We start from the raw sequence: 17,654 nt of genomic DNA on the forward strand, positions 1-17,654 counted from the left end.
GGGGGGGGGGGGGGTGGAGTGAGAGAGAAAAAAAAATCACCTTTCATCCAATGCATGGCTTCAGAGTAACCTCAGCAGAAGAGTTTATGGCTTTATATCCCAGATGAGACATCTCGCCCATCTTCGGGCTCTCCTGCAACTTTTATTATTTATTTATTTATTTGAATCCGGATTGTCCAATAAATTCTGTCAACATCTGGCGTCAAATCACCATCGCAACCACCATCCGTCCCCACACGGAGGGGCTCCGAGCTGCGGCTGATAATCGATAGACGGATGCAGGTGTAGTCCTCCTCCTCCTCCTCCTCCTCCTCCTCGTCGTCCTCCTCCTCCTCCTCCTCCTCACGCAGCATCATCCACGCGCTCCGCTGTGCACTTTTCCTCCCCAGTAAGAGAGAAATCGCCTGTAGAGGAGGAAGGAAGGAAGAAATGGAGAAAGGGAGGAAGGAAGGAAAGAAGGAAGGAAGGAAGGAAGGAAGGAGGGAGGCTGCCTATTGATCTCTAAACATCTGGAGCACCTCATATTTGTTTTACAAGGCGAGAGGCGAGCGGCCGAGGTAGGAGGTGGAGGAGGGAGGGAGGGAGGGGGGAGGGGGGGACAGTGAGGCAGCATCAGGACTAGGACCGGGACCGGGACCAGGACCACTTGACACATTTGCCTCACCAAGATGCAGTAGTGTGACAGCAGCTCTGCGGAGACGGGAAGGCCAGTCCATGGCATCTTGATATTAAAACCGTGGGCTCTGCGCATTCCTCACCAGCAGCGCAGCCTCTCTCTCTCTCTCTCTCTCTCTCTCTCTCTCTCTCACTCGCTCCTTTTTTTTTCCTTTTTTTTCCCTCCTTCTTCTTCTTCTTTCCTGCCGATTCGAAAAAAAAGGATTAACTTGGGCCGTGATATAAGGCGGCGAGTGGAGCCATCTGAGGATAAAAAAAAAAAACACAATTCTGCTGTGTTGTGGTGGTGCGCTGCGCGGCTCTCACTGGCCCGGACCCTGCGATGGACTCCGGCGCGCGGGGGGCATATCATGGCATGGCTCGTTTTGGACTGCTGGCGCTCCTGACGGGGCTGTGGTGGCGGTTCGGCGACGCTTGCCCCGAATCCTGCACTTGCAGCGTCTCGCGGATTGCTTGCATCGATCCCGAACCGGGGATCGAGGATTTCCCCGTGCTCACGCTGGACGACATGGAAAACATCACCGAGATGTGAGTGGAGAGGGGGAGGCGGGTGGGTGGTGGGGGTGGAAATGATGGAGCAGACATCTTATTAACTTATTAGGATGCAAAGAGCTCTTAGAGTCCCAGCAGTGCAGGTCGAGGTGACACCAAGCAGTTAATAATATTAAAAGGAAGCCATCAAATGATCAGCCATTATTATTATTATTATTATTATTATTATTATCATCATTATTATTATTATTATTATTATTATTATTATTATTCGTCACTGAACGGTGGCGTTTTGCGCATGACGCCAAAAGGTTGTGTGCGATTTTTTTGTCACAAACAGTGGGGCTTGTCTGATCACATAGAGGCTCGTATTTATGCGCGCGCGCGTGCGTGCGAGTGTGTAGCGTGGCGGAGATAGTGGTTGCGCGCGCGCGAGCGCGCGGAGAGTGCGCGTCACGCTTTATTTGGATTTAGCGTGTTTTTGCCTGTTGGGGAAAAAAAAAAAACAGCTCCCGGGGTGAAGAGCGGATGTTGGGGCCCAGTCAGCGCAGCTTCTTCTCTTCCCCGGGTCGTTGAATTCTCTGCCTTTTTCCCCTCTGTTTTTTTTTTAGGGTGTGGGGGTGCGTTTGGTCGGGTGAGGGTGTTTTGGGGGGTCGGGTGGTAAGGTGGTGAGATAGCCTCAGCATCTCAAAAATGACCACAGCGTTGACAGATTACACATGAGATCATATCAACTGCGTACAGCTGCCAAGAGTTATGTTGCAAGAGTTATCTGCGTCAGTGTGTAGGCCTGTTCCAAGCAAACTGCACGGCACCCGGTGGTGCTGGTGGTGCTGGTGGGGTGGGGGGGACTGGGTGAGCTTTTTTTTTTTTTTCTGTGAGACAGACAAGCCGGATGCATGAGCCATTATGGCCGTTATTTACCAGGCGTCTAACTGGGAGAGGTGATTTCTCCATGCTCCGGAAACGGTCTTGCAAGCAGCCAGACAGACACCGAACCGTCGGCTCGTATCTTCAAAGCTTTACGGAAAATAACAGAGAGAGAGAGAGAGAGAGAGAGAGAGAGAGAGAGAGAGAGAAAGTTACACTCACATGTTAAGAGCTTATATAACAGTGGTTCCCAAACTTTTCAGGTTTTGACGCACAAATCAAAGATTTCTGCCATAAAATGAGGTACCATGGCAACGACAACATCCATTTTAATAATTTTTCATCAATTTATATTTCCTGATTTTTTTCCTTGTAACGTTTAGGTAAAAAAAAACAAACTTGTACCTCTCAGAAACCTGTTTCATGACCCACAGTGGGGCCTTCACCCAGACTTTGGGAAACCCTACCACCTTGAAGGCTTGATGCACGTGTAAACAAAAGTTTTACAGAGATTATAAAAAGTTCACAGGCCCCTGTTAAAACATGGTTTTGTGATGTAAAAAAATTAATTAAAGAAATAAACCATGATACTTCATTTCAATATGTTTTCTACATTTACTGTGAGATCCATCCTGTACAGTTAAAACAAAATTTGTAGAGGGAAAAAAAATAAAGAAATAAGAAGCTGGTTGCATAAGTGTGCATGCCCTAAAACCTTGACTAAAATCCCAGTTCCAGTTGAAGAAAAGCAACCCCACATTATGATGCTGCCACCACCATGTTTCACTGTGGAGGGTGGTGTTCTGCACCTAACACACCTTTTGGAATCGTGGCTAAAAACATTCAGCTTTGGGTCCATCAAATTATGACACATTTCCCCACGTGCTTTGGGAGACTGGATGCATGTAAATAAATACATTTAAATTTAATTAGCCGGACCTGGGTGTTTTTTCTTTGTAAAACAAGGCTTTTCCTACCCCAGAGTCCAGATGTAAGAGAAACACAGGAGAGTGTTCTCACATGGAGGACACATTAAATTCCTGTAGCTTTAGGATCACTGTAGGCCTCTTGGTAACCTCCGTGACCAGATTCCATCTAGACCTCTAGGAAGGACGTTCAGTTTTTCTGGTAATGTCACCACTTTTCCATATTTTCTCCACCTAACGATGACTATCGCCGCTGCGTTCCATTGGTTATCTATTGCTGGGAAATCCTTTTTTTGTAACGTTCTCCCGACTGATTCCCGATGCTCCGTGAACCATTTGTGAACCTTGGCTGCTGATGTAGGATGCAACCGGGTTAACGTCTGGAAGATCCCGCTAGGACAGCTGAACTTTTGTTCAAGTTGACCAAAGTCACTTTAATTGATGGCAGGCTTATTTCCAAGAAGAACAAACACTGTAAATAAATCCAAAAGGGGCTGTGAACCCTTATGCAACTAGCTTATTGCGTCTTTATATATTTGTCCTAACTAATAATTTGTTGTTGTTTTTAAGTCGCATGGGATATATGTCACATTAAAGATGGAAAATATTTTGAAATAATTTATCATAGCTTCCTTTTTTACATCACATAAACCTGTTATTTTAACAGTAGCCTGCAGACTTTCTAAAACTACTGTACCTCATGAAGTAAATGCAGTTTATAGCCGTCCTCAAATGGATTAGTAGCAAATCTACACCTAATTCAACCTTATATACATAGAACCTAAAAGTTGTCAACTTAAAATTAATCCTCATAAAGAAATCATAGATTTGCCCAGTCATAAGCTGAAAAAAAACCCCATCAACGTAGATAACTCATTTAAAGTTTAAAGAAAGTTGTTTCTTGTTAAGAAGGAAGGCCTATCAGGTATTGATGTGTCTAAAATTATATAAAGTGGTGCCCTTTTATTAAAACCTATTATGAATAAATGAGGGCTGCTACCAAAGGTTGCTGTTTTCTGTTCGATCTTTAATAAACTTCAAATGTAAATCATGTTGCAGATCAAAGTCCCAACATACAACTGTATGATATTTAAATGAATTAAAATTAAAAAGAAATTAAAGGAGTTAAAATCTCTAACATAAAACTGTCATCGCTGTTGACTTTATCTCGCGCTGACGCCTCTGAACTTTGCACTCCACAGGCGCAATTTCTCCAAAAATTCCATCCTGACATGTTTTTGTTTTTTTGTTCTTTCCACATCTCCTTCCTCAGATACATTGCTAACCAAAACAAGCAATTTAACATCAGCGACAGCAGTCTGAGGCACTACATAAACCTCAGAAACCTGTGAGTACCAGAAAGAGCTTGGGCCTGTTTTCTGTGAATTCAAGGCAATTCAAAGTGATTCTGAGTTTGGATTTCCAACAGAACAATCACAAAGACGCGCTTGAAGTCCATATCATCAGATGCGTTTTTTAACAACACAAGACTTCAATACGTGTAAGCCCCTCCTTCAAGTCATATGTTTCGTCACACAAGCTGCCTCGTTTGGATTTTCACAGTGTCTGTCCTCCGCTATAGAAACCTCAGAGACAACAACCTTTCCATGCTGTCGTGGAGAACATTTCAGAACTTTAACATCTCCTATCCGTAAGTGAGACACGTGAAACCGTCAACAGGTCTTCCCTCCCTTTTGGTTGCCCTCTCTTACTTACGTGGCTGTGTTTGTGTCATTTCAAGGCTTCTTCTGTCCGGGAACCCTCTGAAATGTGCTTGCGAGAACTTGTGGCTCAAACTGAGACTCCAGGAAGAAGTGGACGGTCCCGAGCTGACGTGCACCGAAGACAGTGGAGTGATGACGGACTTTGCGACACTCACTCCGCCAGACTGTGGTATATAATACAACCCCAGCTCAAAATGTTGAGACATTGTGTAAAATGTCATTGAAAACAGAACACAACGGTTTGCAAACCTCATTCATCTACATTTTATTCACAAAAGAATATAACAAACACAGCAAATCTTTAAACTAAGATATTGTATCTTATTTTTTTGACAAACAATAGGGTAATTTTGAATTTTATGCCAGCAATACATCTCTAAAATGACAGGACAGTGGCAATAAAAGGCTGTAAAAGTAAGTGGATGAACACTGCATGGGCTCAGGACCACTTCCACAAATCATTGTCTGTAAACACGGTTCACCGTGCCATCCATAACTGCTGCTTAAACCTCTGTTATGCAAAGAAGAAGTCATAAATGAACGCCATCCAGAAACGCTGCCGTCTTCTCTTGGACAAAGCTCATTTAAAATGTTAAAACTGTTCTCTTAAATTCTGTCTGCAAACCATGGACACCATGTCCTTCATACTAAAGAGAATTAAGGCCAACCAGCCTGTTATCAGCACACAGTTCAAAAGCCTGCTTCACTGATGGTATGGGGGTGCATTAGTGCTTTTGGCATGAGCAGCTTACACATCTGGAAAGGCACCATCAATTTAGAAAAGTATACACGTTATAGAGCACATGCTTCCATCAGGACAACATCGTTTTCAGGGAAGGCCTTGCATATTTCAGCAAGACAATGCTAAACCACAAACCGCCTCCATTACAGCAGCATGGCTTCATGGTAGAAGAGTCCGAGTGCTGAACTGGCTGCAGTCCAGACCTCTCACCAGTTGAAAACATTTGACCCCTCATGAAGCAAAAAATCCAGGAAAGACCCAGGACTGCTGAACAGTTAGAATCCCACTTTTACAGATTAGTTAAAAGTAGTAAAAATGTCTCTGCCCCGACTTTTTTTAAACGTGTTGCTCCCACAAAATTCAAAATTACTTTTTTCTTTTTTTTAAAACGGTGCAGTTTCTTAGTTTAAACATTTAATATTCTTACTATGCTGCATTGCACATTAAATATGGGATAATGAGATTTGCAAACTATTGCATTCAGTTTTTGGAAACATTTGACACAACGTCCAAAATGTTCGGAATTGGAGTTGTCATCAAAACTGTGTTTCTCAGTTTGTGCCACTGAAAACATAAATGAGAAACCTAGAAACAATAATATGGTTAGTTTTACTCTTTGCATTTTACTCGCAGTGGTTCCCAAGGTAGAGGTCTCCCCCGGAACGGTGACTGAAATGGAGGGGGGTAATGTCGAAGCTGTGTGCAACGCCTCAGGCTCCCCTTTTCCTGAGATCCAGTGGAATCCTGAAATGCTCTCAACCAACTTTGAAGTGAGTTGGTTTATCTTTCGGCTTCTTTCAAATGTTGAAGCAAGTCAAACACTAATGCTACTGAAGCTTAATGGAAGGCCAATCCCCCAAACCACATCGGTGTATCTAACAAGTCTGGATATCCTAATCTTAGTATCATTTTTACTTTAAATGTCAACGTTGTTATGCTCCCTCCCTATCAGAGCAATTAGCAGAGAAGACTGAATTAGAGCAAAAATTTCTAAAAATTGCTGTTGTTATAGGGAAGGGCTCTTTTAGCTGTGATTTTACAACTATATGCTCCAAATAATTGAGTATTAGTTATCATAATATCAGCCTTTACCGTGATATTTAGCATACTTTTACACAGAACCTATAAGTTAGAGAATGATCTTTTTATTTTAGATGGATGATTCGGATCATCCGGGTATGAAGAAGAGCCTCATCTTGACAGGCCTGTCTCCAGATGATAACGGCAAGATGGTCGTATGCAGTGCCGAGAACATGGTTGGACAGAACGAGGCCACGCTTCTGCTCAATATTCTCTGTAAGGGTTTCCATCATGGCCTACAGCTCTAGAAATGATACATACATTGCAATGTTTAACCTAGTGTAATTTCTGTTGCGATGAGCTTTTAAACGCCTTCTTCAAGAGCATGTTTTTTTTGTTTTTTTTTTCCTGTAGAAGCAGAAGGCTCCTCAGTTTGTTATCATTAGTGTCTCTTGGCAAATCTTATTGACTTTCCATGTTTCCTGTTTGTAACTCTTCTTCCTGTAAAGCTCCTCGTGCCTTACCATCCGTTTGTTTAATTCCACCCATCTTCACGTTCTTTGAATGCTGTTTGATACCCTCTCCTCCCCTTATTTATTCTCCATCTTCACTCCTCTTCCCTCTAAACCCATAAATGTGGCTTTTACTGGCTTTTGCTCCCAGTGTTTACTTCCTATCACCCCGTGATTACTCTTCCTCTACTGTTGCCTCCGTGTCAGTCCCCCCCACCATCCAGAACCTGCTGCCTCCAGTACGGGACCACCAGTGGTGCATCCCCTTCACCGTGACGGGAAACCCCAAGCCCGTGCTGCAGTGGTACCACGATGACGGGCTGCTGGAGGAGCAGAACTTCATTCACACCATGATCCACGAGTCCACGGAGAATGAGGACCACGGCTGCCTGGAGCTAGTCAACCCCACCCACATTCATAACGGCGAGTACAAACTGGTGGCGAAGAACGAATTCGGCCAGGACACGAAAACAGTCACCGCCCAGTTTATCGATCCACCTAACTTCAACCATACAGGTCAGTATGTCGGGTCTTCTCATTGGTTCCTTTACAGTGCCCTGAAACAGAAATCATAGCCGTTGAACTTTTCCACATTTTGTCAAATGCAAACACAAACTTTCAAATATTTTACTGAGATTTTTATGTGCTAGACCAATTCAAAGTAGTGCATAATTGTGAAAAGGAAGGAAATGACACATAGTTTTCAAATTCTTTTATATTTGTATTCAGCCCCACTTCATTCTGATACCGCTAACTAAAATCCAGTGCAACCATTTACCTTCAGCAGTCACCTAAACAGTAAATAGTCTACCTGTAATTTAATCTCAGCCTTCTCTGAAGCCGTCAGAGGTTTGTTTACAGAGCATTAGCACCATGAAGACCAAGGAATTCAACAGACAGGTCAAGGATAAAGTTGCTGAGAAGTTGAAAACCAACCAAAATGTAGAAAAAGTTCAATATGTTTACCTTTTTTAAGGAAGTGTATCGTAAAAATCAAGCCACAATTTTGATGTTGACTGCTAACGCATATATTGTTTTTGCTTCTCTTTTTATATAGATGACGTGGATTACTGTAAGTAACATTTCAGCTCTTTAACAAAAATTAGAGATACTTGTGCACTGAAATAACTGATGATGTCCATCTGTCATTTCTCCTTTGGCCGGCCTCCTCTGCTCAGACGGTAAGACTTTTTATGTCGTTTCAAACTACATCAAAGCACGCATCTGTCCAAATTTTTTAAAAATCCTTGCACTCAAATGTAAATAAGTAATATTATCTTATTTTTTCAGAAACACCACCGCCTCCACTTGATGACAGTGTTGCAGTAAGTGCACCTAATCATTACTTACCATGTTTATTCATTGTTTTCTAAATTTTAATTTATGAGCTTTTAAAAATATGTTTACAGTGCACATTTTATTCCTTCCTTTAGTATAAGAACTCCTTGGTAGGATCACAACTTTAATGTTTCCCACAGGTGTACGTAGTTGTGGGAATTGCTGGCGTTGCCTTGACTGGCTGTGTCCTGATGGTCATCATTCTGAAATATGGAAGAAACTCAAAGTTTGGTATCAAAGGTAAAATACTTAATATTTTTTCTTGTTACATTGTCATTTATGAACATAAACCTGTGCACTTTGTTCTCTTCAGCCCTCCGACTCAGGTTAGGCGTTTCAGATCTTTGTGCGAGGCCGAGGAGTAAATGGGATTGTTTTTTTTAAACATAATAAACCAAAAGACCATTGTCTCAGATGTTGTTGTTTTTTATTATTATTTTAAATGTATTTCCAAAATACGAGACGGTCTTTAGTCTTAAAGATAGATGTACTGTTGCGGGGACACTTTATTTTCTCTAAAGTGCCTACTCCAACAGTCTATAAATAGGGTTTAATGCATTCAAATGTAAAGTGTGATATATCTATTTCAAGAGCTAATTATCACATCTGTTAGCAGTTTAAACTCCTTATTCATTTTTTAAAAACTTGATAACAGAATGAAATGTTCTGCGTAGCACCGTGTACAATTTGGCACCTAAAACGCTTCATATTAAGCCTTCTTTCACTCGTCCATCTTTAAGACCAACATGTTACACTCCGCTGTCTTCTGTGTCCATCTCGTCTTCTTCTGTTTCCTCATTGCCTCCTCCTCCTCCTCCTCTGTGGCTCCCTAGGCTCCTCCTCAGTGATCAGCAATGACGACGACTCCGCCAGCCCTCTTCATCACGTCTCCAACGGCAACAACACCCCGTCGTCCTCGGAGATGGGTCCAGACGCAGTGATCATTGGGATGACAAAGATCCCTGTCATCGAGAACCCGCAGTACTTCCGTAACTCCGGCAGCTTTCTGAAATCGGACACGTGTGAGTTACCGTATTGCTCCACAAATCCCGGGTGACCTGGATCTTTTCTGACAAATCCATGCAGGGATCGCTCCTAGGTGCCATATTTATAGTCAGCATCCAGCTGGATTGTGATAGTGACTCCAACTGGACAGTTAGCCTAGAGAAGATGTCCGCCCTCTTTACAAAACTTTACAAAAAGTTTAATCAGTGGTGTCCAATCCTGGTCCTGGAGGGCCACTGTCCTGCATGTTTTAGTTGTTTCTCTTCTCTTCAGCAGGTCTTCAGGTTCTGCAGAAGCCTGTTAATCACTCAGTCATTCAAGTCAGGTGTGTCAAAACAGAGAAACATGTAGGACAGTGGCCCTGCAGGACCAGGACTGGACACCACTAGTTTAGGTCAATCAAATAGTCATTTTAATGAAATTATCAATAGATTGGTGGGTACCAACCTTTACGAATCAGACAAATGATGCAACATGAACACAGTTTTGTGTTCTAGGATAAGTGTTATGGAAATCAAGTACTAAAAATGAGCTACTTAACCTTTAAAACCACAAGGATCACCGGTGACACTGCGTCGCATGTGTATTTCAAATTATTGTACTTAGATTTTTCAAGAATTTATAAAAAGAAAGTTGAACAAAATGCAATTGTTTTTGTCTTTTTCTCCTTATAACACACAGTTTTAGGTATTTAATTACATAAGAATGGTAACTACTTGACAGAAAAAAGGTGTAAATTATTCACACATAGGGCACTTGACACAACTATTGACAAAATAGACAAGAAAGACCAGGCGTTTTAATAAATATATCTATTATTATGGCGCTAAAAGGGTTAAGTGAGATTGTTTTTGATTTCATTAAAAAAATAAACTTTTAACCCAAAATACTGACTGAAAAATTCAAACTGCACCCATGATTTTATGAGTGATCTGACCTTTTCTGCGTTCAAGTTGTCCATCACATCAAAAGACACAATATTGTGCTGAAGCGGGAGCTTGGAGAAGGCGCCTTCGGCAAGGTGTTCCTCGCCGAGTGCTACAACCTGGTGCCAGACCAGGAGAAGATCCACGTGGCGGTCAAGGTACGGCGCAGGACACGTTTAGATCAGACGCTCCTTCGTGTGGGTCACGCCTCACACCCCTTCTGTGTCCCGCCTCCCATCAGACCCTGAAGGAGGCCACGGAGAGCGGCCGGGCAGACTTCTACAGAGAGGCCGAGCTTCTCACCAACCTGCAGCACGAACACATCGTCACCTTCTACGGAGTGTGCGTGGAGAGCGACCCGCTCATCATGGTGTTTGAGTACATGAAACACGGCGACCTGAACAAGTTTCTCAGGTGGGATCACTTCACCGTGGAAATGCAGACCAAGGTTAAAGGAACAAGTTTAAAACTTGAATCTCATCAGGCTGCGACTGTCGGCGGCAAATTGTGACCGGCGTTTTTGCGAGGGACATTGGTCAAACTTTGAAAATTTGCGAGCTTTCTGTCATGGAGTGCGGGAAATGTGCGACAACTTGCGGAGGGGTTAGCGACCTGTGAAGCCAAATTGGGACCGATTGGAGATTAAAAAAGAAGAACAAATTGTGACCAAATTGAGACGGTTTGTGACTAAACTGTGACATAAGAAACAATTGCACATCGTTCCCAGCTGCAGTGTTGTGCAGCTGCTGCAGTTTATTTGAAGTTACAAACTTATGCAAACATGTCATTAGTATCAAATCAATGATACCGAGTGAAAATGTTTGTATTTTCTCGCAATTTTGTGTTTCCAAACAGTTGCATCCTTGTAACGTTGGACACTGAGATTTGTTAGGAGTCAAGCAAAGGGAAGACTAGTGCAACTACATCTTACTAAATAACTCTCAGTATCTTGTTTGTTCAATCTGTTGGTCAGAGTCGTAGCTTATGAATTTTCTATAGACTCATATTAGTGTAAAGTTGTTGAGCAACCTGCAGGAACTCTAAAAACAGCTCAGACAGCGAAAGGCACCATGTGTCATCTGTATCTGCTGATGTCACCGTTTGATTGAAGCACCTGAAGTGGGTATGATAGAACAGGCCTGATTATGTCCACAATAAACAGATTTTCAGAGGATTTTATTTATGCAGAACATCTGTCTTAACAAACATAGAGCTGAAAGTGTTAAATGCAGTTTGATCAACAGAAAATCTATTTGCAACAATTTATTTAAAAAAAGCTAAAAGAATCTAACCTTTTAAATGTGAATTTTAGCTGACTTACTGGTTCTAATGTAATGCAAGTTTGGGACTAAAATATTTATTTTAACGTTATGACTATGGCTACATTTTGTTCAAATTAGTTTAGTGGTTCATGAGATCGTAAAACAATAGTCAAACACACACACACACGAGCAAAAACACCCCCACCTTTTGCTTTTTGGTGGGCGATAACATTAAAATGATGCTTTTAGGAACTTTAGCTCTGCTGCAGTGTCACACATTCGCCCCTAAAAACAGCACTTTGTTTGTTTTGGGGTTATTTTCCGGTGCAGGTCTCACGGTCCTGATGCGGTTCTCATGGCAGACGGTCAGCACAGTATCCTGGTGGAGCTCACTCAGTCCCAGATGCTGCACATTGCCCAACAGATCGCTGCCGGTATGGTCTACCTGGCTTCGCAGCATTTTGTCCACAGAGACTTGGCAACAAGGAACTGCCTGGTAGGAGAAAACCTGCTGGTCAAGATAGGAGACTTTGGCATGTCCAGAGACGTTTACAGCACGGACTACTACAGAGTGAGTATTCTACGTCCCTTCGTCCTCGCTTTGTTACTGACATACACAAACGCACCTAATCCATGCTCCAAATCCTGCTGATTTATACTCACTAACATGGAAATATAGCTTTACATACACAGGGACAAAAAAGTTCAAATGTTAAAGACAAGTCAACATTCACACTGTTGTTTTCCTGTTTATAGTTTACTTCCCCCCACATGTTTTTTGGCATCGAACTACTTCAACAACTTTAACTATTCAAGTATCGAAATGTTCTGCACTTTCAGCAAAAGGCTGCTCTGACTTTTGGTATTTGTACCTTTGATATTTTATAAAAATCTTTCATTTAAAAAAATATATCCTTTTTTTAGTTTCATTAAAAAGAATAGGTTTTTATTATTTTTAGCTTGTAAGTTCTTGTATTGCTAATTTTAACTTTTAGCTACTGTTGTGCTAACTGCAGCTTTCGGCTATAGATTTGCTAACATGGGCTGTTAGTACTGTTTTCCTAATGTTAGCTTTTAGATGTGTTGTACTAATCTTAGCTTTTAGTTACTGAATTGCTGGCTTTAGCTTTTAATTGTGGTTTTGCTAATATAGCGTTTACCTACGATTTTGCTCATTTTAGCTTTTAGCTATGGTTATTGCTTGTTTTAGCTTTTAAATGCAGCTCATTTCAGCTTTTGTTCTGCTCGGTTTTAACTCACCAACTCAGTTTCAACTTCTTTAGCAGATTTCAGTCAGCGCTCAGCATTCACTCTGCACTTGTTTCAGAAAAATGTGCAATTTTCTTTTTTTGGTACTCAAACTTTCTCTCCAGGTTTGGAGTGAAATGCTGTAAAGGAGTAGCAGAAATTGTCATTTTGACCAAGTATTTTAAATTTATTTTTATAGCAATTTAAATGTTATATTCTGCAATCTGCATAACTTTGCTGTTGCCATGGCAATAAGGACTAACAACGCTAAAGAAAAAATGCATTGGCAGTTTATTTTTTCCTGGGCAATAAGTGAATTTCTGCCCTCACTCAGCATGAAACCACAAAGGACGAGTAGACTGGGGCCGTCTAAGGACCTCAAGTTAAGGAGCCTTTGAATAAAAAAAACAAAAAAACAACAGTTTAACATTTACATCTTTTCCCATCATCCTTTGTGTCTCAGAGCCCAGCTCGAATCCCACAGCGCCCTCTGCTGGAGTCTGAAATATAAACACATACAGAAAACATTTCTGCCTCACGTTTATTTAATCACACAGCTCTTAAACAGAACAAATCTCCAACTCCTGATATGGGTCAACCCAATTCAACATGGCCGCTACAGCGAATGCACCTCAGGGAACACAGAAATGGCTTCAATTCAGCCATTTTTACAGATATTGAGCAGAACTTTTGTGTGGTGGTAGCTGAGTGTCAGTCACAACACATACTCTGAGTGGCATCGAATTGTAAGAGGTTTTTGTTTAAAACATGCCAGCCAGCCAGCAGGCAATATGCACCGTTTAAAGGAATGCTGCTTTCATTTTACAAGTCTAACCATTAAATTACATCAAACCGGAAGCTGGGAACCATTAAACTCACATTTAGATTATTGATCAGCGAGTAATAAGTCCATTACTGGGCAACGCCATGTTGGGACCACTACAGTGCAAAGATACAAGTGCTCTTGTGGTTATCTTATTTATGTTTTTCCAGAGGGCAGACTTAGTATAGAGAAACACCTCCCTTTCAATTTAAGTGCCATCATTTTTAATGATAATGGGGTTGACAATATCTGAATTTTTTTTTTTAATTTTACACAGTTTTTCCCACTAGTCTATCACAGAACTATTATATATATATAGTAGGTATTAAACAGTACTGTAGCCCCAAAAATATCTTTAATAATACAATTAATTAAACATTCCAAACAACAAAATCTTGAACCAGATAAGCAGAAGTTTGATAGATGGATTCCTCACCAAATACGTTCAGTTAGAACAGTTAGTTTCTTTATGAGGCGCACTGAGAAGGTTATTATAAATTGGTGATCTATAAACTTGAATTAAAATTGAATAGGATGAAAAAGCAATACTTTTAATTTCAAAATGGCTATTTCAAAGACAGGGGGAAAAAAGGAGTTGTGATTTGACATCTCGAGCTGCAGTAGATTGGTGTTTGGTGAAACTAAGCCTTGCAGATTCACTGGGATCATCGTACCCTTCATGAATGTGGGCTTCATTGCCAGATTATCGTTGTAGAGTGCATTAGTTCCAGCTTAGTGATGCCTTGTAAACTGAAAACGGATTTGTTCATTGGTAGCATTCTAATAGTTTTAAAAAAAACAAAAAAAAACCATGGCGCCCCTGCCTGTCGTGTAAGCTGACACGGTGCAAACCCTCCGGCTGACCTAGTGACGGCTGCCGATGATGGCCGCTCCCTTTTCTGCAGGTGGGCGGTCACACGATGCTGCCGATTCGATGGATGCCCCCGGAGAGCATCATGTATCGGCGGTTCACCACGGAGAGTGACGTGTGGAGCCTCGGCATGGTGCTGTGGGAGATCTTCACCTATGGCAAGCAGCCCTGGTACCAGCTCTCTAACAACGAGGTCAGTCACCCCACGGTCAAACCTTGGGAAATGGGAAATGTGGTATTCTGTAAAAAACTTTAGTACTACTGCTTCCAGAATTTTTTCTTAGTGTAAACACGAGGCTATAATGCTTAAAAAGATTGCTTAGATCTTTTGAAGTGGGCTTCAGTGGAAGACTTGTGATTAATTAATATCTTATCTGCCATAGATAGCTCTTTGAATGACCTCTGTTTGGAGAAGAAGTTTATTTCTGGTTGGACTGACGAGCTAAAGGTTAATGCATCATAGCTGACCAATATGTCGAGCATTTCTGTTTAAAACTATGTCATTAAATATTTGGAACCAACTCTGTCTGTTAGCAAAATATCTCATTAACCATATAAAAGATTAGAAAACAACTTTCCAGGAAAGTTATTGACTGTACAACTGATTAACTTCAAGACATCCACCACAACCAACAGACCAAATAAAAAAAAAATGGCGAAAATTCAGTCAAATTCACTGATATTGAGCTAAATTTTAGCATGCTTGTAGCTGAGAGTCATTCACAACAACTACTTCAAGTTTGTCTGTTAGCAAAATACCTAATGCAACACTGGACAAGTTTTATCGAAACTTTTAGGAAGTAATTATTAGATGTACATCTACCTTACATTTACTTTTAGAGTCGATACAAATCAAGATGGCCCCCACAACGAATCAACACTAGTCAACACAAGAATGGCTATAACTCAGTTTTACAGACACTGAGCTAAAGTTCCACGTGGTAGTAGCTGAGTCTTTCACATTGCAACAGAATAATGTGCGTGAATTCAAACCTTGTGTGTGTCTCAAGTCATTGTGCTGACGAACGTGTAAAAGCAGACGTGAAGTACATCCAACTTAGCGCCGTGGTCTCCTGCAGGTGATTGAGTGCATCACGCAGGGCCGAGTGCTGCAGCGGCCCCGTACCTGTCCCAAGGAGGTGTATGACCTGATGCTGGGCTGCTGGCAGAGGGAGCCCTACATGAGGCTGAACATCAAGGAGATCCACAGCATGCTCCAGAGCCTGGCCAAGGCCTCGCCCGTCTACCTGGACATACTGGGCTGATGCGCCGGCGTCCATGTACGTAGTGTTACGTTGTGCTTTCATATGTTGGACGGGTACTCGAGCGTTTGACAGCGCGTTGTTAGGGCAGAGTGGGGGTGGGGGAGGAGGAAGGAAGCGGTGGTTGGGTGACCTCCCCGTTTTGTGTACAGAATCTGGCTGTAAATGTGGCTGTAAATGCTGACTGTCCATGTCTTACATTACATGGAGAGAAGCCTTAAACTTTAAGTTTTGCTCTTTTTTTTTTCAAAAATTATTTTCTAGTTAATTTGCAAACTCTATGAGGCATGTTTCAGGAAAACAAAAAAACAAAAAAAAAAAAAAAGGAAAAGAAATACAAAGCTGTGTGATTTTTTCCCCCCCCTTAAACCTTCAGCACTGCAGTCACCGGTGTGAAACTAATCAAATGGACACTTTATTCTGCCGGCATTCATTCATCTCCGCTCTGTATTTCGTGTTTGCCGAGAACGAGCGAACGCAAAAAAAAAAAAAAAAAATACTGCTTTGTTGGCTCAAATTAAAACAGCTTGAAACATCCAAATCCACAAGTCGAAAAGATGGAGTTGTAAAACACAAGGGCATACGACACTTTGCAGTACTGGTTTAAACGCATTATCGTTTACGTTCTGATTTGTGCCCCGGTTCGACAAAAAAAGGTTGACGGTTTGCGGAAATGTTTTAAATGTAGCTGTAAAACTTGTCCAGACATGTCTAAAGCACAGAGAAGTGGGACTCGGCTGTACTGGTTGTTTCGCTTTGTTTGTCATTCTGCTGCTGTGCTGTTCGATGGCCCAGACGTCTAAGTATCGAGGTTTCTGCAGACCTGATGAGAGGCAGTTCATGGTATGGGCCATCAGGGCAGTTTAATGCAGTTCCCCATGCGCTAATGTGGATTAAATGAATGATTCCTTTGTTTTCAGTCTTTTGGTTTTAGATGTATGAACTAAAAAGGCAAAGGGGCTGCAGTGAGAGCACCAAACAAGCATCGACATGTCTTTAAGTTGACACTGGGGTGCGTTCACCCCAACAGGAAGCAGCTCCGAAGCACATTTTTCCTTCCAAGCTAGCGACCTTTAAGCGGACTCATGCGATATCTTCAGTAGTTTTAGATTTATGAAATAAAACCAACCGTGGTGCAGGTGTCTAACATCAGCTTTTGTGTTAATCTTAGCAAAAACAAAAAAAAACAAACAAACAAAAAACCCCCCGAAAAAGCAGCAATCACTCCATGAAACAAACCTCTATGTTTTGCTAAATGAAGGTGTACAGAGATAAGACAGTGAGTCCGGTTTGTCGGGTGCACTTTGTAGCATTTTGTAACCCCTAAATCAAGTCCAAATTGACACACGTCGTCCTAATCAAAATAAGGAATTATTTTTTTGCGTGTGTGTGTTGCTTTTTTTTTTTATACAGTGTTCTGTATTATATCCACGTGTCTGCTGTACATAAACTGCTGTTCATTCTGTACAGTTCTGATATTTGTCTATATCAATAGTAGGCTATGTTTAATAGTATAATCTGTTTTAAGCAGGTATGTCAAAACTGTGTGACATCTATCGAAGACAACGTGTTATGGGCCACTGGCAATACATACTAACTGTAAATACGATTTGATTTGTGCTGCGTTGTATGATTTCTTTGTGCTCGTTCATATAACCGGTGAGAATACAATCCTCTTTTCTTTTTTTTTTTTTTGGCAACCTTTGATCTTTGTTTGAAACAATGTGATTTTCTCTGAAGAAAACCATTAAAACAAAACAGAACAGAACAAAACAAAAAAAAAAAGTATTTCTTCTTCTCCACTGTGATGGAGAGCTCACGCAGAGGCTGTCTGAGAGGACCGCAGACTCTAAAACATCAGGATCTCTCCTCGCCAACGTGGCGTCCCAGCAGACGAGTGGTCGACGGAGGAGAGGTCAAAGGTCTCCTCCCGTCCGACCCCCTCCCCCCCCCCCCCC

The 17,654-nt window shown here is 41.7% G+C and overlaps 1 protein-coding gene across 1 annotated transcript; it reads left to right on the top strand.

Annotated features, from left to right (window-relative positions):
- Positions 1 to 588: 588 nt before the first annotated feature.
- On the top strand, positions 589 to 17,305 carry ntrk2b (neurotrophic tyrosine kinase, receptor, type 2b). The gene is made up of 18 exons (XM_017407862.3): positions 589 to 1,203; positions 4,237 to 4,311; positions 4,393 to 4,464; positions 4,546 to 4,614; positions 4,705 to 4,856; positions 6,063 to 6,199; positions 6,584 to 6,725; positions 7,169 to 7,477; positions 8,019 to 8,033; positions 8,140 to 8,142; positions 8,252 to 8,286; positions 8,440 to 8,539; positions 9,133 to 9,321; positions 10,258 to 10,388; positions 10,472 to 10,644; positions 11,823 to 12,063; positions 14,469 to 14,627; positions 15,514 to 17,305. The coding sequence occupies exons 1-18, from the start codon at positions 998 to 1,000 to the stop codon at positions 15,697 to 15,699; spliced, it is 2,394 nt and encodes a 797-aa protein (XP_017263351.1). The 5' UTR covers positions 589 to 997; the 3' UTR covers positions 15,700 to 17,305.
- The last annotated feature ends 349 nt before the right edge of the window (positions 17,306 to 17,654 follow it).

This window comes from Kryptolebias marmoratus, linkage group LG14 (genome assembly GCF_001649575.2).
Source record: "Kryptolebias marmoratus isolate JLee-2015 linkage group LG14, ASM164957v2, whole genome shotgun sequence".
NCBI lineage: Eukaryota > Metazoa > Chordata > Actinopteri > Cyprinodontiformes > Rivulidae > Kryptolebias > Kryptolebias marmoratus.

Bases quoted from the DNA above. Each gene is read 5' to 3' on its own strand.
- ntrk2b (XM_017407862.3), top strand. From the start codon at position 998: ATGGACTCCGGCGCGCGGGGGGCATATCATGGCATGGCTCGTTTTGGA. The intron at 4,615-4,704 runs GTAAGTGAGACA...TGTCATTTCAAG, and splicing joins AACTTTAACATCTCCTATCC to GCTTCTTCTGTCCGGGAACC. The intron at 6,726-7,168 runs GTAAGGGTTTCC...CCTCCGTGTCAG, and splicing joins GCTTCTGCTCAATATTCTCT to TCCCCCCCACCATCCAGAAC.